At 44.9% G+C, this 18,910-nt stretch overlaps 1 protein-coding gene across 2 annotated transcripts in view; it reads left to right on the top strand.

Moving 5' to 3' along the window:
* Positions 1 to 2,772: 2,772 nt before the first annotated feature.
* FZD8 (frizzled class receptor 8) overlaps positions 2,773 to 18,910 on the top strand; it is a 28,541-nt gene continuing 12,403 nt past the window's right edge. Inside the window, exons 1-2 of one of the 2 annotated variants that reach the window (XM_047868197.1) lie at positions 2,773 to 5,715; positions 17,870 to 17,877. In XM_047868197.1, the coding sequence (XP_047724153.1) occupies positions 2,774 to 4,852 (2,079 nt within the window). In that variant the 5' untranslated portion in view covers position 2,773 and the 3' untranslated portion in view covers positions 4,853 to 5,715; positions 17,870 to 17,877. Of the gene's footprint in view, positions 6,571 to 17,869; positions 17,878 to 18,910 lie in introns of those variants that run through there. The other variant, XM_047868196.1, reaches the window with a different exon arrangement.

Raw genomic sequence — 18,910 nt, 5'->3', positions numbered from 1 at the left:
AAAGAAAAAAGAAAAAGATATACAGCCTGATATATATGCCTAGAATTTTTGGCCAAAATACAGAATTTGCCAAAACCCAAGGGTGGGTGAGGGCAGGGGGCCGAGGTAGTTCTGCCTGTTTAGAATGTGGTGCATAATGAGGTTGCTGAACTAAGCTAGAGAAAACAGGAGGAAGACGCAGATTCCATTAGCTCAAGCAATATACAAATGCTGCTAATTAATTATTTTTGTTTCATGACAAGAGTTGTTTTTAAACAGACAACTACCACCACCATACCCCCTCTCCCCAAAAAACTGAACTGGCCTCAAATGCACCCTTAATTCTTCTCTGTTCCCACACCCTCAACAACCTTGGTTCTCCAGTCCTACTCGTTCCTGCCATGAAACCTGACAAACAGCAAAAATCCTGAAACAGAAAGAGAGAGAGAGGAGAGAGAGAAAATGCGGGGAGAGAATGGGAGACACAGAGAGAGAGAACGTATTTTGCCACCCTCCTGGCTAACTGAAATGCTTGTTCCCGAGATTACAGTAATTACAGCCACAGCATGAGTTCCATACAAGCGCTAAATGAAACAGCACATCAATTAAAAAATAAACACTCCATTCTAGGAGAAAGACAACCCCCTGGGACGTCCTAACAAGCGTAAATGAACCTGCCAGGCCGCCGGCCCTTCAGGCCTCCGCCTCCCCTCCCTGTCTTAAGGTAGTTGCGGAGCTGGCGGGGGCAAGTGCTCATTGGCGGTGTCCCAAGTGGCTGCTAAAAGCAGCTCAGGTCCCCTCTGCTCCTTGAGGATCGCTGATACGTGTCGGTGCGTCGGCGCCAGGGCTCAGCACCGCCTCCCAGGGTAGAAAAGGAGGCTCTGGAAAAAATGTGAACTTTGGATAGACATACATATGTTCCAAAAGTACGAAGCGAAGAGAGGGAAGCCAGCCGCAGTTTCCAGTCCGTCCTATTTATAACTTACTTTTTTTTTTCTTTTTCTTTCTGTCTTTTGCTCTTTCTTTCTCTTCCTCTCCCTTTCTTTCCTTTTTCTTTTCTTTCTGGAAGGGAACTATATCTTCATAAGGAAGAACTTCGTCCCAGATGCTTTACGTATTTTATCCCACCTAATTAGCGGAACCCCCTTTGAAATCTGTACTACTATCCCACTTTTCAGGCAAGAAAACTGAGGCTCCCCTGACCAATCAGCGGAGGCGGGAGAATCCTGGGCCCGCCCTTGTGCCTGGAGCCTCTCCCGCCCCTCGCGTGCTGGCGGCTGTGCTCCCGTACACCTTCTGGGGCGCCCTCGGTCCAGCCCCACTATCCAGAATGAATTGCAGTCTCCCACTCCTCTCACGCTTCCAAGCCTCAAACATCATCATTCTAAAAACCCCAAGAGGAGCACACCTTCCCGGTTCTCCCGCACAGCCCGGCCCCAGTCAAGCTCTCGTGCACTCCAGTGGGGGTGGGTTCCCCACCGACCCGGCTCATAGAGGGGCGCGGGGTCACCCACATCAGGCAGCAGCAGTAGGCAGGGACGTGACTTGTTTGAAAGGAGCCTAAAAACGCACGCGCAGGCAGAAAACCCCCATCCCAGTCCCAAGTGCAGACTCGGGGAAAAGGAACGAAGAACTCAAACGCACTGAGCGCTGTGGAGACAATCGTGGCAAAACCTCGGTCTCTGCGGTCAAACCCAAGGTTACCAAAACTCTCCATCCGCAGAGGGCTCGCATGGCCGCAGGGACACTCCGGACCGCCTTAAGGAAGGCTGAGACTTGGGAGCGCGTAGACTCCGCCCCCTCTCCCGGCGATTGGCGCGCCCGGATGAGGGCGGAGACCGAGTCCGCGCTGTATAAATATTCATGAGCCGGCCGGGCGGTGCGAGCGGGGCCGGAGCCGGGAAGTTGGGTGAAGGGCGCTGCTCCCGCGGAGGAGGAGGAGGAGGAAGAGGAGGAGGAGGTGGAGGAACAGGAGGCGGCGGCGGAGGCAGTGGTGGCTGGGCGCGGGCCGCGCCGCTCAGGTGTCTATTCCGCCTTCTGGTCTGGATTTGGTTCCGTGTGTCTAGCAAGAAGGGGACTGCCGACACCTCGCCGAATTCCTGGCCGAAGCGCGGAGCGGACTTTTACCGGAGGTGGAGTCTGTCAGTCCCGGCGGCGGACCGACGGACCGACGCCTGGGAGAGAGGGCGGCGGCCTCCGCGGAGGCGGGTCCCGAACTCCCGCGGCAGAGCAGCGCAGCGTTGGGGGGCAAGCATGAGTCCCTGGGGACAGAAAGGGGGCTGCAGGGGCTGACCCTGAGCGGCGAGCGGCCTGGCCCAGCCATCTTGACTGCGCACCGAGGCCCGAAAGGAAACTTGCTGGGCCGCCGCCCTCTGTGCCCGGCAAAGTCACCGCACCGTCCCCGGCGCCGCGTGGAGAAGTGCCCGGGCGCGCCGGAGAGAAAGCGAGCGAGAGAGGGACGATGAGCGGGGGGCTAGCCACTGTGCTGCGAGAGGGCTGAGTTCGACCGACCCGGAGTCATCAGGGCAGACTCTCGGGGACTGTGGTGCACGCCTGCGGCCACCCTCACTGCCGCTGCCCAGGCTTCGGGCCCCGCGGTGCGGACGCGTCCCGAGAAGGGACTAGGTTAACTGCAAGGCACCCCCCACCCCCTCACTCCGCCCGCCTTCCGGGAGAGGCAGCAAGGAGACCAGCAGGGCACCCGCTCTCCCCTTCTCCGGCTCCCTTGCCGAATCCCCCGGCGCCCCTCCGCGCTCCGCCTGGAGGGCGAGGGCGCGGGGCCGAGGCGCGCAGCATGGAGTGGGGTTACCTGTTGGAAGTGACCTCTTTGCTGGCCGCCTTGGCGCTGTTGCAGCGCTCGAGCGGTGCGGCGGCTGCCTCGGCTAAGGAGCTGGCTTGCCAAGAGATCACCGTGCCGCTGTGCAAGGGCATCGGCTACAACTACACGTACATGCCCAACCAGTTCAACCACGACACGCAGGACGAGGCGGGCCTTGAGGTGCACCAGTTCTGGCCGCTAGTAGAGATCCAGTGCTCGCCCGACCTCAAGTTCTTCCTGTGCAGCATGTACACGCCCATCTGCCTGGAGGACTACAAGAAGCCCCTGCCTCCTTGCCGCTCGGTCTGCGAGCGCGCCAAGGCCGGCTGCGCACCCCTCATGCGCCAGTACGGCTTCGCCTGGCCCGACCGCATGCGCTGCGACCGGCTGCCGGAGCAGGGCAACCCCGACACGCTGTGCATGGACTACAATCGCACCGACCTCACCACAGCCGCACCCAATCCGCCGCGCCGCCTGCCGCCGCCGCCCCCGGGTGAGCAGCCGCCCTCCGGCAGTGGCCACGGCCGCCCGCCGGGGGCCAGGCCCCCGTCCCGCGGCAGGGGCGGTGGCGGCGTGGACGCAGCGGCGCCCCCCACGCGCGGCGGCGGCGGCGGCGGGAAGGCGCGGCCCCCTGGCGGCGGCTCCGCTCCCTGCGAGCCGGGCTGCCAGTGCCGCGCGCCCATGGTGAGCGTGTCCAGCGAGCGGCATCCCCTCTACAACCGCGTCAAGACCGGCCAGATTGCCAACTGCGCGCTGCCCTGCCACAACCCCTTCTTCAGCCAGGACGAACGCGCCTTCACCGTCTTCTGGATCGGCCTGTGGTCTGTGCTGTGCTTCGTGTCCACCTTCGCCACCGTCTCCACCTTCCTCATCGACATGGAGCGCTTCAAGTATCCTGAGCGGCCCATTATCTTCCTGTCGGCCTGCTACCTCTTCGTGTCTGTCGGCTACCTGGTACGCCTGGTGGCGGGCCACGAGAAGGTGGCGTGCAGCGGCGGCGCGCCCGGAGCGGGCGGTACGGGAGGCGCAGGCGGCGCGGCGGCGGCAGCGGGCGCGGGCGCGGCGGGCGCGGGCGCGGGTGGCCCTGGCGGGCGCGGCGAGTACGAAGAACTGGGCGCTGTGGAGCAGCACGTGCGCTACGAGACCACGGGCCCGGCGCTGTGCACCGTGGTCTTCTTGCTCGTCTACTTCTTCGGCATGGCCAGCTCCATCTGGTGGGTGATCCTGTCGCTCACGTGGTTCCTGGCGGCGGGCATGAAATGGGGCAATGAGGCCATCGCTGGCTACTCGCAGTACTTCCACCTGGCCGCGTGGCTCGTGCCCAGCGTCAAGTCTATCGCCGTCCTGGCGCTCAGCTCCGTGGACGGCGACCCGGTGGCCGGCATCTGCTACGTGGGCAACCAGAGCCTCGACAACCTGCGCGGCTTCGTGCTAGCGCCGCTCGTCATCTACCTCTTCATCGGCACCATGTTCCTGCTGGCCGGCTTCGTGTCGCTCTTCCGCATCCGCTCAGTCATCAAGCAGCAGGGCGGCCCCACCAAGACGCACAAACTGGAGAAGCTCATGATCCGCCTGGGTCTCTTCACCGTACTCTACACCGTGCCCGCCGCCGTCGTGGTCGCCTGCCTCTTCTATGAGCAGCACAACCGCCCGCGCTGGGAGGCCACGCACAACTGCCCGTGTCTGCGGGACCTGCAGCCAGACCAAGCGCGCCGGCCCGACTACGCGGTCTTCATGCTCAAGTACTTCATGTGCCTCGTGGTGGGCATCACCTCGGGCGTGTGGGTCTGGTCCGGCAAGACTCTTGAGTCGTGGCGCGCCCTGTGCACCCGCTGCTGCTGGGCCAGCAAGGGTGCTTCGGGGGGCGCCGGCGCTGGGGCCGCAGGGGGGGGGGGGGTGCCGGGAGGTGGTGGGGGCGTGGGGTCCGGTGGGGGCGGGGTCCCGGGCGGTGGGGCGGGATCCCTCTACAGCGACGTCAGCACCGGCCTGACGTGGCGATCTGGCACGGCCAGCTCCGTGTCTTATCCAAAGCAAATGCCATTGTCCCAGGTCTGAGAGGAGGGGAGGGGGCACCCGGAAGGAATGGGGAGGGGGGCGAGGAAACCTAGTGCAGCGAAGGGACACTCGACGGGCTGAGGTTCCCACCCCTTCACCGTGTTGATTGCTATTAGCATGATAATGAACTCTTAATGGTATCCATTAGCTGGGACTTAAATGACTCGCTTAGAACAAAGTACCTGGCATTGAAGGCTCCCAGACCCAGCCCCCTTTCCTCCATTGATATGCGTGGAGCTCCTCCCGCCAGGCGTTAATCTCTGTTGGCAGCGGAGGGTGGACTCTGCTGCTGCGTTTCAGAACGCAAGGTTTGTAGCCCTCGCTGGTTGCCATTTGCTGAGCTTGAAGCCAGATCTACAGATTTCACCTGAGGGACCTGTTTTTCTCCCTCTACTCTCCTACGTAAATTCTTACTCCTAACATATCCTAGAGGAGGGATGACCGCGACCTAATGGAATTGCACGGTTTGGGTATTCTTAATGACCAGGCAAATGCCTTAAATAAACAAACAAGAAATGTCTTAATTATACACCCCAAGTCAATACGGGTTTCTTACATTAGAGGATGTATTTATATAATTATTTGTTAAATTGTAAAAATGTGTAAAATATGTACATATTCAAAGATATACAGTCTGTACATTTTTTTTGTAAAAAGTTTAGAGGCCACCCCTGTAAGAACAAATATAAGTATTCTATTTTGTCAATAAAATGACTTTTGATAAATGATTTAAACATCGCCCTCTCCCCCTGCCTCTTCTAAGCTGTTACCTTTAAAGTGCTTGCTAAGGACACGCTGGAAAAAATGGACATTTTCTGGTTTCTCATTTTGTACTCTGACCTTAGGCATGGAGAAAATGACCTGTTAAACTCTAGTTCTTAAGTTGTTAGCAAAGTAAATATCACTGTTGAACTGAAATCAAAATTGAGTTTTTGCACCTTCCCCAAAGGTGGTGTTTTTCATGAGAGCTCTTTTCTGATCCATGGATAACAACACTCACCTTAGTGTATGTAAGTGGAACTTTTGCAAGGCAATAATTGCACTCAGGCCTTGTTATTTATCTTGTATAATATGACTAAAGGCTTCAAAACCCCGCATTTATTTCTTGGCGTGCCTGATTTTGAAAGCACCTGGGTTTTCAGGGACTGAACACACTGCTGAAGTGCAGACGTTAATGTTTTAAACCATCGATCGCACTTTACAGTGTAAGTCACTTGACTATCTGGTAGCGGAGCAGGCGTTCTTTAATGGATTAAACTAACGGGTTAACATCTTAATAACCTTCCAGGCTTGTGTATATCAAATGTGCTTCTTTTTCTAGAGAAAAAGCTATTGTTCCTCTGTCAAGACTAAGCTAATTTATTTGAGCAGAAGGCTGTTGAATTAGCAGAAGAATGCTTTGGCAATTGTTGAACTTTTTACCTGTCTGCCCAGTGGCCCAGCACATCATTCCTTTAAGAGGAGCTAAATGAATAGGGTTAATCTGTAGGGAACTTGGTCTTTTGAGTTTGAAAAACTTTGATCTTTTCTCCTCTCCAAATGTGCTGTATAGTCTGAAGTTTCTTTCCCTGCTGCCCGGCTCCTCTTGGTGCAGACCAATTGGCCACCGCGGAGCCTTAAAGTTCTTCCATTAAAGGGATGTGGGACTTTTACTTTAAAAAGGAGAGAGAGCGAGGGAGAGGAAGACTTGTAACAGTTAGTGAAGACCAGAGGCACAAGTGCGCTCAGCCTTTTAAACAGCTTTTCCCGGCATTGTTAGCCAGCCTGCAGGCAGCTAGGCATGGGTTGAAGCATTATAGAAAAGGGCTCTGAATGCCCTACAGGTGGTCTGTGCACATAATCCCCCAATTTAAAGCGTTTTCCTTTGCTGGACAATTGCATTACAAAACTCCCTTCTTTTTCGCCCCTAATTGAACCAATGAACTATTATAAACTACAAGTTTTTCTTAAAAAAAAAAAAGGGAAAAAAACCCTCAGTGCCTAAATTCTATTGAGTAAATTCTGGCAAGTTTTCTGAACTGAACCTTTTAAAAGCACCGGAAGTAAATGCTTCTTCAGACATTTCACTTTTCCAGATATTTTTATTCCTCATGCTTGTTATTTTCTGACAGATTAGCAATAATTTAAAAGTAATTGGTAAGGTTGTGTGTTCATACTGAAAAGATAGCCCCAGGTCCCTTATTAACCTGTCAATCAAGATAAGAAATGGGCAGCTACCCCTGCTAATGATGGGGAGCATCAAACATTGCAGGGCGGGAGGCGACATGTTCTCTGCATCCTGCTAAAATGTTTGTTCTCTTTACTTTTCTTAATAGGAATATTTTGTGATTAAAAAAAATTTTTTTTAATTAATAGGATGGAAACTACTTCCTTGGCTGATCTTTCTCGTGTGAGAGGCTTTTAAGAAGAGTTTCTTCGTAGAAACATTTTGCAAATCCTTTCCAGAGTAATTCTTGGTGGTAATTGGATTTTTAAATCAGATATGCCATAAAAGAACACCTACTTTAGCTATCATGCTGATTATATTTCTTAAAGTCAGAGGCACTGTAAAATCTTCACCTCCCAGCAGTTTTATTTATTAAAGAATTACTGTTTTGTAACTTAAGTCCCAATAAGTGGCCTGCATCAAACCCATGTGGTGACGCTCATATAGAGTATATAAGCCAGCCATAAACTTTACAGTTTCAGTAATAAAGTGTAATTTTGAGGGCACTTCCCATAGTCTTTACCACATATATGGGGTGGGGAGAGAGCTAAAAGTCACTACTTAGCATATTGGTGTTCTAACATAGCAGCATTCTCATTATTGACACATTTCCAACTATGTGACAGTGGGAAATGTCCAACTTTGAAGCTTTTTTCCTTTATTAATTTTTCAACATATCTTTGTAAAATGCCATACTTGATAGCTTTTGCAAAATGACTATAAATGTGCACAATATAAACAAGTTTATTAAACAAGCAAAAAAACCCTCCTGACATTCTGAGGACAACTCTTAGAAGGTTTTAGTAAGACCTGCACCTGTAATCACTAAAGACTGATTTTAGAAACATACTGAAACACAAGTGCTGGTTCTTTGCCTTGAAAACTAAAACTTGAGTTGCAAAGTTGCTAATATCCAAATGGTATCTATTAATAGAATAAAAGACTCAAAATTTATTTGGGGGGGGGGAATGGAGGAAGAGTCTCATTTTGGACATTTGCCTTAGACAAATGAATAGGTTCCTTGCCAGAACACCCTCTTTGTGCTACATTAACTATATGGAACAAGTGTTTTGTTTTGTTTTGTTTTTTTTAATTTTGTCAAACATGGGAGGTGAGGGAGCAGGGAGGGGATATGGTTAATGTGTGGCTAGAAGATAGTGTAAATAAAATCTAATATGGTTAAATCCATTAGTAAAGCCAAAGCTCATTATAATTACTTGTGGGGAAAGCCATGTGAACCACTTTGCTTTATAATAAATGCAATTTGAAAGTACTATAAAAGGGGACAGGGGGGGGGGGGGGGGAGTGTATAAGAACGTTTAAGGAGCAAACTGTCATTATTACAGTTTCCTAACTTGCACTGATGGCATTGCAGGTTCCTGTCCCTTGAAAGTTTCGGGGAAGAAAATCAGAATGTCTTGCCAAAAGAAAAATTACACAGAGACTCAAGCAGTTGCAGAGTACAGGACGCAATTGAAAGTATAGGTGCAAACATTCTGTGAAGTCTCTCCAAAACAAATCACGTGTAGCCATCTGCTTTCCACGTGTGATACCATACCGCCACCTTGTGGTACCCAAAGTTCCAGAACTGGGAGGTTCCTTCATTCAATTCCTTCATTCAAAAATACTGAGCCTCCACAATGCTGGCCCTGTCCCATGCACAGTGCCCACACAGAGGGCCAGCAAGCATTTTGTATTCATAATTTTGAATTCTTCAGTTTAAGGCCCCACAATATCTTATTGAATTAAATACTCAATATAAACTTTATACTAAAAATGTAATTAAGTTCTATCTTTCTGAAATTATCTTCTGATTAACTTTTATTTAAAGAGTGGGCTACTCCCCAAAGATCCACCACCTAATGAGGATGGATCCAAAATTTAATGGGAGAAAGGATGAATCAGGAAGAATATTTTGAGGTGGCATGTAGATGGCTCGCTTAATGTACTGTTTTCCAGTTTCCCACTTAGCGGTTGATCTGCTGAATCCAGTGGACACTCTTCAGTGCTGTACATGAATGCTATTGGGTTGGGTGGGATGCAGGCTGTCCCGGTTACCCAGCCAGGTGTTTGTAGGAACACACCAAAGAATAGAAACTGTGCTGGGAAACAAGGTCAGCCAAAGGGAGGAAGGGAGAAGCATCTGCTCTGGAATGTCTGAGCCCTGAGGGAGGAAGATTCCCATACACAACAGTGTGGGAAGACCAGGCCTTTAAGGGGGCAGGGGCTGCATATAGGGAAGAGGCAGCCTTACAAAGCCTACATCTGAAGACTTCCTGTTCTGAGAATCAGAACGGCTGATGGGGAAAGGAGGGAAGGAGGAAGCACTGGTTAAGGGGATACAACTAAAGATGTTAGAGGTCATCTACCAAGATCATGGAATTTTTAAAGACAGAGATCCCAGGGTCATGGAGAACTTTGCTACTCCATGGACAATTAGCAGGGGCAAGATCTAGGGGCATGATGGATATGTAGAATCTCAAGTCTTGCTTGCTGAATTAGAAGGTGTATTGTAACCAGATCCCCAAACCCAGAAGCCCAAAGAGGTCCAGACATGCCAAAGTTCATACAATCAAGAGCAGACCTAGGCCTAGAAGCCACTAATCCTACTTGCCATTCCTATTTCTATAGTTCTTTCCCAGCTGCTCTGCTGTCTCTGTAAATCCCTGAGATCATCACTATGTGCATCCATGCCTGAACATCATGATCTTACCAGAGCTATGTTTACTAGTTACACAATCAGAGCACAGTACAGGTTTCTCCACAGTTTGGTGCTGACCTACACACAAGAACATACACACAGACTGAGAGTCTGCCGGATAGCTTTGGAAAGGTTTGCCTCTTGGGTCCCTGATTGACTTAGGCCAACTCACCTAATCTTTGCTGCCTATGATCACAGTAATGCAATAATTGGCATAGTGAACATTTTCTTAGTTAATACGAAAGGCCCAAGGGCACAGAGTCTGCCTGCTAGCTTAGTGAGGAGGAGCAGTGACCTGGAGAGCTCATAGTGGGGAGAGGAGCCAAATGTGGGAAATGCCTGCCCTGGTCAGCAGAAGCTTCAGGGGCCTTCAGGAAGAGCCCAGCTCAGGGTCGAGGATGGAAGGTGAACAACAGAGCCAGTGGGCAATGAAGGGAAAGGAAGGGAGCAGGAAAAGAGCTTGGGGCCTATGAACTACAAGGAGAGCATCCTGGAAATCTCAGGAGTGAGAGAACAAATCAAAAAGCAAATTAGTTCAGCTGATTTAAGCCACAGGCCCTAGGAGATGGCCCTAGGAGGATGGGTAGTATCTGAAAGGGCAAATGGTGGCTACAGAAGGATGGAAGTAAAGGAAGACTGGCCAGGGCAAGAGCAAAGTCAAGATAAATTTTAACTAAACAACCACGGTTTTTGTTATTGTTGTTGTTTTTAAGTTTGTGTATTTATTTGCGAGAGAGCATGCACACATGCACATATGCAAGCAGGGGAGGGGCAGAGACAGAGAAAGAGAATCCCAAGCAGGTTCCATGCTGTCAGCCCAGAGCCCAACAGGAGGCTCAATCCCATGAACTGTGAGATCATGACCTAAGCTGAAATCAAGGGTCTGATGCTTAACCAAGTTTTAATGGGTTTCCAAGCCTTGGCAGAGAACTATTCACAAAAGACAAAGTACCTATTTATATCACCTTATTTAACAGTAAGGTGAGCTAAAAATGAAATTAAGCTGTATTGAAACTTTTATTTAAAGAGTGGGCTACTCCCCAAAGATCCACCACCTAATGAGAACATATCCGAAATTTAATGCGAGAAAGGATGAGTCATGAAGAATATTTCGAGGTGGCATGTAGTTGTCTCACTTACGTAAATGCACTATTTTCCAATTTCCCACTCAGAGGTTGATCTGCTGAGTTTTCTAAATTAGAGAAACAATCTCCAGCATAGGTCCCTTAACTTGTTTCTAATGAAGTAACACCCTGCAGTGGTTCTCACTCCTGCCTACAAATCTGAAGCACTTCGGTTGTTTCTTAAAAATACCCATTCTGTGGCACCACCCCCAGACCAATGCAATCAAAATTTGGGGGGATGGAATGTGGGAGTCAAAGTTTCTAAAACTATCCTAAGTGATTCTCATATGTGGCCAGGGTTGAAAACCAGAGAACATAAGTGAATATGGTGTTATGACCTAAAATGAAACAAAATAGAAATTGATAAAGCAAACTAGCTATTGTCATCGAACTTGACTGATTTAAATAGAAGTGGGTTTTTTTTTTTCTTTTTTTCTTTTTGTCACCTTGAGTTAAGTAAATATTTGGGAGACGACAGGAGTGCCCTCACCTGGTCCAAAGGCAGAACTTCATGCTTTGTTGTTTGGAACTGAAGATGTAACCACACAGAGCAGTTTTGGAAAACCCTGCTTTCTTTCACTTGTAAAGAAGTAAGAAAGAATTGTTTACATAAGGATAATTCTATTAAACTAGAAATTAAACCCAATCTGTGGACCTAAAAGGAACCAACGATGTTGATATATTAGTTAGGAAGGATATTAAAAATGTTTTCTTTTTCTTCAGTAAATGTTTATTCAGTGGAACCAACTCAGCTGGAAGTGAAAGCTCATCCTGTAGTGACCTAACAAGAGCATGACTTTCCAAAAACAGGTGGTCTGTCATTTTATAGTCCAGGAGGCAGGTTGGCTGAAATCCTAAATATGTGTCAGTATGTGTATGCATCTTTAAAGGGAACCTGATACTATCTTACCTAATGATGGAACTTTGCTCAAGTTTTGGAATTTTAGGATAATGTTTATGCAGTGCAGAAATCTACTTTCTGTGGATCCCCTGCAGGATGTAACAAGTCCTTAACCAGAGACCCAGAAAATAAGATTCATTTCTGCAAGTAAACTCTGAGGTTTTCCTGAGTCTATGTAACAAATATGATTTTAGATCTTAACTGGTAAGCCTCATGAATTTCTATAAGAATTCTGAGCAGAGGGTAATAGGTCATGAAAGGGATACAAACTTTGTGTAATACTATTAAAGAGTATCTTGTAGCTATATGAGAGATGTAGCTATGAGAACCAAAAATAAGCTAATTATTCAATTTAATCATTCTGGAAAATATCTTATAAAGAACATTATTTTTACATGATTAACTAGAGGAACTCCAGTAAACTGCAGAAAGGCAATAAAACAGAGACATTAAGAACACTGACTCTGAACCCACTGCCTGGCTCCACTTGTGTGTGATCTTTGGCACGTTACCTGTCCTCTCTCTGCCTCAGTCTCCTCATCTGTAAAATGGTATTAAGAATAGTGCCATTTCATAGGGTTGTTGGGAAAATTAAATCTTAATACAGATAAAATGCCTATAAGTCAGCTACCATTATTAAAGAGCCAGTTTTTTATTGTAGTGATGCTTCTATGTATATTTTGTCTTGTTTATGTTTTGCCGTGGTTAAAAAAAAAACGCATAGCACAAACTTTACCATCTTAACCAGTTTTTAAGTGTACATATTTGTAATGTTAAGTATATTCACGTTGTTGTGAAACATCGCCAGAACTTTCTCACCTTGCAAACCTAAAACTCTACAGATTAAACAACGCCCATTCCCCCTCCCCTCAATCCCTGGTAACCATCATTCTTTCTGTTTCTGTGAATTTGACTATTATAGCTACCTCATAGAACTTGGACTCATACAATATTTATCTTTTTGTGACTTATTTCACTTAACATAATGTCCTTAGAGTTCACCCATGTTGTAGCATGTGACAGTATTTCCTCATTTTTTAAGGGTGAATAATAATCCAGTGGATGTATACATCACATCCTCTCTGTCTATCCATCCATTGATGGGACACTCAGGTTGCTTCCACCTCTTGGCTATAGTGAATGATGCTCCTGTATATATATAGGAGCTATATATATACAGGAGCATCATTCACTATATCACATCTTCTTTATCCATTCATCTGTTGATGGACACTTGGGCTGCTTCCATAGCTTGGCTATTGTAAATAATGCTACAATAAACATAGGAATACAATATCCCTTAGATTAGTGTTTTCATATTCTTTGGGTAAATGCTGAGTAGTGTGATTACTAGATCATATGGTAATTCTATTTTTTAATTTTTTGAGGAACCTCCAGACCGTCTCCCATGGTGGTTATACCAGTTTGCATTCCCACCAAAAGTGAACAACACATCCTAACACTAGCTGTTTCATGTGTTTTTTATTTTAGCCATTCTGACAGGTGTGAGGTAATATCTCATTGTGGTTTTGATTTGCATTTCTTTAATGATGAGTGACGTTGAGCAGCTTTTCATGTGTCTGTTGGCCATCTGTATGTCTTCTTTGGAAAAGATGTCTGTTCATGTCTTATTCCCATTTTGAAATTAGATTATTTGAGGGTTTGGTGGGAAATGTATAAGTTCTTTATATATTTTGGATATTAACCCTTTATTGGATATGTCTTTTGCAAATATCTTCTCCCATTCCATAGGTTGCTTTTTAGTTTTATTGGTTATTTTCTTTGCTGTGCAGAGCCTTTTTATTATGATATAGCCCCAAGAGTTTATTTTTGCTTTTTTTCCCTTGCCTCAGGACACATATCTAGAAATATGCTGCTACCGCTGATATCAGAAAAATTACTGCCTATGATCTCTTCTAGGATTTTAGTGATTTCAGGTCTCACATCTTAACACATTTTAGTTTGGTGTAAGGAAGTGGTCCATTTTCATTCTTTTTCATGTAGCTGTCCAGTTTTCCCACAACCATTTATTGAAGAGACTGACTTTATCCCATTGTGTATTCTTGTCTCCTTTGTTAACGATTAATTGACCATAAAACTGTGGGTGTATTTCTGGGATTTCTATTCTGTGCCATTTATCTGTGTGTCTATTTTTGTCCCAGTTCCATACTATTTTGATTACTGCAGTTTGTAATATAATTTGAAGTCTGAAATTGTGATACCTCCAGCTTTGTTTTTCTTTTTCAAGATTGCTTTGGTTATTTGAGCTCTTTTATGGTTTCAATTTTAGGATTGTTTGTTCTCGTTCTGTGAAAAATACTCTTTTGATAGGTATTGCATTAAATCTGTAGATTGCTTCAGGTAGTATGGGACATTTTAACAATATCTGTTCTTCCAATCCATAAGCATGGAATGTCTACATTTGTTTGTGTAGTCTTCAGTCTCTTTCCTCAGTGTTTTATAGTTTTCAGAGTACAGGTCTTTTACCTCCTCAGTTAAGTTCATTCCTAGGTATTTGTTTTGGTGCAATTGTAAATGGGATTGTTTTCTTAACTTCTCTTCCTGTATTTAGTGTATACACTGTATTTAGTGTATAGAAATACAGTGGATTTCTATACATTGACTTTATATTCTGTTATCCTACAGAATTCATTTATCAGTTCCAGTAGTTTTTTGGTGAAGTCTTTAGGGTTTTCTTATTTGTACTATCATGTCATCTGCAAATAGTAAGAGTTTTACTTTTTCCTTACTGATTTGGATGCCCTTTATTCCTTTCTCCTCTCTGATTGCTGTGATTAGGACGTCCAATATTATGTTGAATAAAAATGGTGAGAGTGGACATCCTTGTCTTGTTCCTGACCTTAGGGGAAAAACTCTCAGTTTTTCACCATTGAGTATGATGTTCACTGGAGGTTTTTATAGAAGGCCTGTATTCTGTTGAGGTACATTCCCTCTAAACCTACTGTGTTGAGGGTTTTTATCATGAATGGACATTGTGCTTTGTCAAATGCTTTTTCTGCGTCTGTTGAAATAATCACATTTTTTATCCTTTCTTTTATTGATGTGATGTATCACATTGATTGATTTGTGAATATTGAACCACCCTGACAACCCATGAATAAATCATACCTGATCATGGTGAATGAATTTTTTTAATGTATTGTTGGATTTGGTTTGCTAATATTTTGTTAAAGATTTTTTGCATTTATGTTCATCAGAGATATTGGCCTGTAGTTCTCTTTTTTTGCTGTGTCTTTATCTGGTTTTGCTGTCAGGGTAATGCTGTCCTCATAGAATGAAGCTGGAAGTTTTTCTTCCACTTCTATTTTTTGGAAAAGTTTGAGAATAGGTATTAACTCTTCTTTAAATGTTTGAAAGAATTCACCTATGAAGCCATCTGGTCCTGGACTTTTGTTTGTTGGAAGTTTTTTGATTACTGATTCAATTTCATTGCTGGTAATTGGTGTGTTCAAATTTTCCATTTCTTCCTGTTTCAGTTTTGGTAAATTATATTTTTCTAGGAATTTCCCATTTCTTCCAGGTTGCCCAATTTTTTGGCATATAATTTTTCACAATAATTTCTTATAATCCTTTGTATTTCTGTGGTGTTGGTTGTTATATCTTTTCTTTCATTTCTGATTTTGTTTATTTGAGTCCCTTTCTCTTTTCTTTATCTTTCCTTTTCTTTTTCTTTTTTTTTTTTTTAATGGGCTACAGGTGTAATTTTGTTGATCTTTTTGAAGAACCAGCTCCTAGTTTCATGATCTGCTCTATTGTTTTTTTAGTTTGTATATCACTTATTTCTCTTTTAATCTTTATTATTTCCTTCCTTCTGCTTGTTTTAGGTTTTGTTTGTTCTTGTTTTTCTAGCTCCTTTAGGTGCAAGATTAGCTTGTTTATTTAACATTTTTCTTGCTTCTTGAGGTAGCCCTGTATTGCTATAAACTTCCCTCTTAGAACCACTTTTGCTGCCTCCCAAAGATTTTGGACCATTGTGTTTTCATTTTCACTTATCTCCATGTAATTTTTGAGTCTTCTTTGATTTTTTAGTTTACCCATTCATTTGTTTAGTAGCACATTACTTAACCTCCATGTATATGTGTTCTTTCCCAATTTTTTCTTGTGGTTGATCATAAAGCTGTAGTCAGAAACATGCATGTATGTCTCTGATCTTTTTGAATTTGTTGAGACTTGTTTTGTGGCCCAGTATATGATCTATTCTGGAGAATGTTCTATGTCCACCTTAAAAGAATGTTTATTCTGCTGTTTTGGGATGAAATGTTCTAAATATATCTGTTATATCCATCTAGTCCAATGCATCATTCAAAGCCACTGTTTCCTCATTGATTTTATGTTCAGATGATCTGTCCATTGATGTAAGTGGGGTGTTAAAGCTACTACTATTGTATTACTATTGATTATTTCCTTCATGTTTATTTTTAACTGTTTTATGTATTTGGCAGCTTCCATGTTGGGTGCATAAATATTTAAAATTGTTATATTTTCTTGTTGGTGTGCCCTTTTACGATTATGTAGTGTCCCTCTCTGTCTCTTGTTGCAGTCTATGTTTTAAATTTTTTTTTGTCCAAAATAAGTATTGCTATCTGGCTTTCTTTTCTTTTTTTTTTTAAATTTTTTTTTCAACGTTTATTTATTTTTGGGACAGAGAGAGACAGAGCATGAACGGGGGAGGGGCAGAGAGAGAGGGAGACACAGAATCGGAAACAGGCTCCAGGCTCCGAGCCATCAGCCCAGAGCCTGACGCGGAGCTTGAACTCACAGACCGCGAGATCGTGACCTGGCTGAAGTCAGACGCTTAACCGACTGCGCCACCCAGGCGCCCCAATCTGGCTTTCTTTTGATACCCATTTGCATGTTGGATGTTTCTCGATCCCATCACTTTCAATCTGCATATGTCTCTAAGTCTGAAATGAATTTTGTAGGCAGAATATAGCTGGGTCTTATTTTTTTTACCCATTCTGTCACTCTATGTCTTTTTGTTGGAGTGTTTAGTCAATTTACATTCAAAGTAATTATTGATACATATGTATAAATTACCATTTAGTTACTTCTTTTGTGGTTGTATTTCAAGTTCTTCTCTGTTCTTTTCTTCCCTTGCTCTCTTCTCTCATGGTAAGTTGTCTTTATTTAGTGATATACTTGGATTCCTTTCTATTTTTTGCATATCTATTACTGGTTTTTGTATATGGTTACCACTAGGTTTGTTTATATCTTCTGCATATAGCAGTCTATATTAAGTTGATAGCTGCCTAAGTTTGAACGCATTCTTTATTCCTCTCCCCTCCATGTTTTACATGTATGGTGTCATACTTTACTTTTTTTTTTTAATTTTAGGAGCCCCTTGACTGATTTTTATAAATACACTTATTTTTACTACTTTTTTGCTTCCTACTTTTCTTACTTTTATTTATGATCTTTCCTTTCCAGTCTAAGGTCCCTTTTAATGTTTCTTGTAGAGCTGTTTTAATGTTCATGAATTCCTTTAACTTTCGTGCATCTAGGAAACTCTTTACCTCTCCTTCTATTCTCTCTTTTTCACTACTTTTTGCCATTTTAATTGCTATATATCTTGGTGTGGGCCTCCTTGGGTTGATTTTTATGGGGGCTGTCTGTGCCAGGTAGATCTGGATTTCTGTTTCCTTCCCCAGATTTAGGAAGTTTTAAGTTATTATTTCTTCAAATAAATTTTTGCTCCCTTTTCTCTCTCTTCTCCTTCTGGTATCCCCATAATTCAAATGTTGTTATGCTTGATGGAGCATAAGATTTCCCTAAGTTTTTTCTCATTTTGCAGAATTTTTTTTCTTTCACCTGCTCAGCCTGATTACTTCCCATTACTCTGTCCTCCAGGTCACTTATTTGTTCTTCTTACTCTAGTCTACTATTTATTCTTTCTAGTGTATTTTTAATTTCATTTATTGAATTATTCACCCCTGATTGATTCTTTTTTCTCTTTCTTAAGGATTCACTAATGTTCTCCACTCTTCCTCAAGTCTTTGATGAGTATCTTTATGATCATTTATCTACATTCTCTATCAGAAATTTTACTTATCTCTGTTTTGCTCAGGTCTCTTGGTGTAGTTTTGTTCTATTCTTTCATTTGGGATGTAGTTCTCTGTCTCCTCATTATTTCTAACTTTCTGTGTCTGTTTCCATGTATTAGAAAAGTCAGCTATGTCTCTTGCTTATGGCCTTCTGAAGAAGAGGTCCTATAGTGCCTTCTAGTGTAGGGTCCCCTGTTTACCAGAACCTGGCCCTTCAGTGGTGTCTTCTATGTGTGTTGCGTGTGTCCTGCTATTGTGGCTGAGCCACTTTTTCCATTAGTCCAGTTGTCGGCAATGGCTTTCTTTGCCTGTTGTGGGCAGAGTTTGGTCTTTGCAGTGTTAGTAGGCCAGTCTTCGCTGCCTTAGGCTTGAGTTGAGTCAGACCAGACATTTCCAATGATTCAGTAGCACCAAACTGCAGGGCACTTTTTGTGTTGTTCTCTGAGAAGCTTTCACTGGAGAGGGGAGGGCCTGCAATCAAACCAACTGTCTGCACCCAACCCACTGCTGGTGCTGCATTCTGACTGGTGTATGTAGTTATCTTTCTTCTCCCGAGGTCAAGAATCACTTTGGAGCAGTGCTGGCCCCTGTCAGGGCTGCTAGCACACTGCCAGGCTTGTGGCCCCAGTTTGAATAGGCTCCTGAGAAGAGTGTATTGGAGGGTGGGTACGGGTGCAGATCCTCAAAGTACGTGGTGCATGGTGCACAGTTTTAACAAGGTTTACATGTGATCCATCAAAACAGGGGATCCACTGCTGCTGCCCCAGGACTGAGGCCCCGCAAAGTGGGCAGGTGGGAAGATGTGGTGTTGGCAAGGTTTGCACCAGTCTTCTGGGGGAAGAGGACCATAGTGCCCGGAATGAGGCAAGCCTGGTGCTGAGAGCAGATCCCTGAAGCCTGGATGGGCAGAGCTTGGTGTAAACAAATTAAGTAGTGAAAGTCTGTGGAGCACTGGTTCTTATAGGTGGATGGACAAATGTTTATGCTGGGAGGCTGGGGAGGAAAATGGCACCTGACAGCTCCTTTGTTCCTGGAGGGGTCTCCCAGTTATCTCTGTCCCTCTA

Source organism: Prionailurus viverrinus, chromosome B4, assembly GCF_022837055.1.
Source record: "Prionailurus viverrinus isolate Anna chromosome B4, UM_Priviv_1.0, whole genome shotgun sequence".
NCBI classification, from domain to species: Eukaryota; Metazoa; Chordata; class Mammalia; order Carnivora; family Felidae; genus Prionailurus; species Prionailurus viverrinus.
Note: the sequence above shows the minus strand (reverse complement) of the source record. Positions and strands in the feature narration are given on the sequence as shown.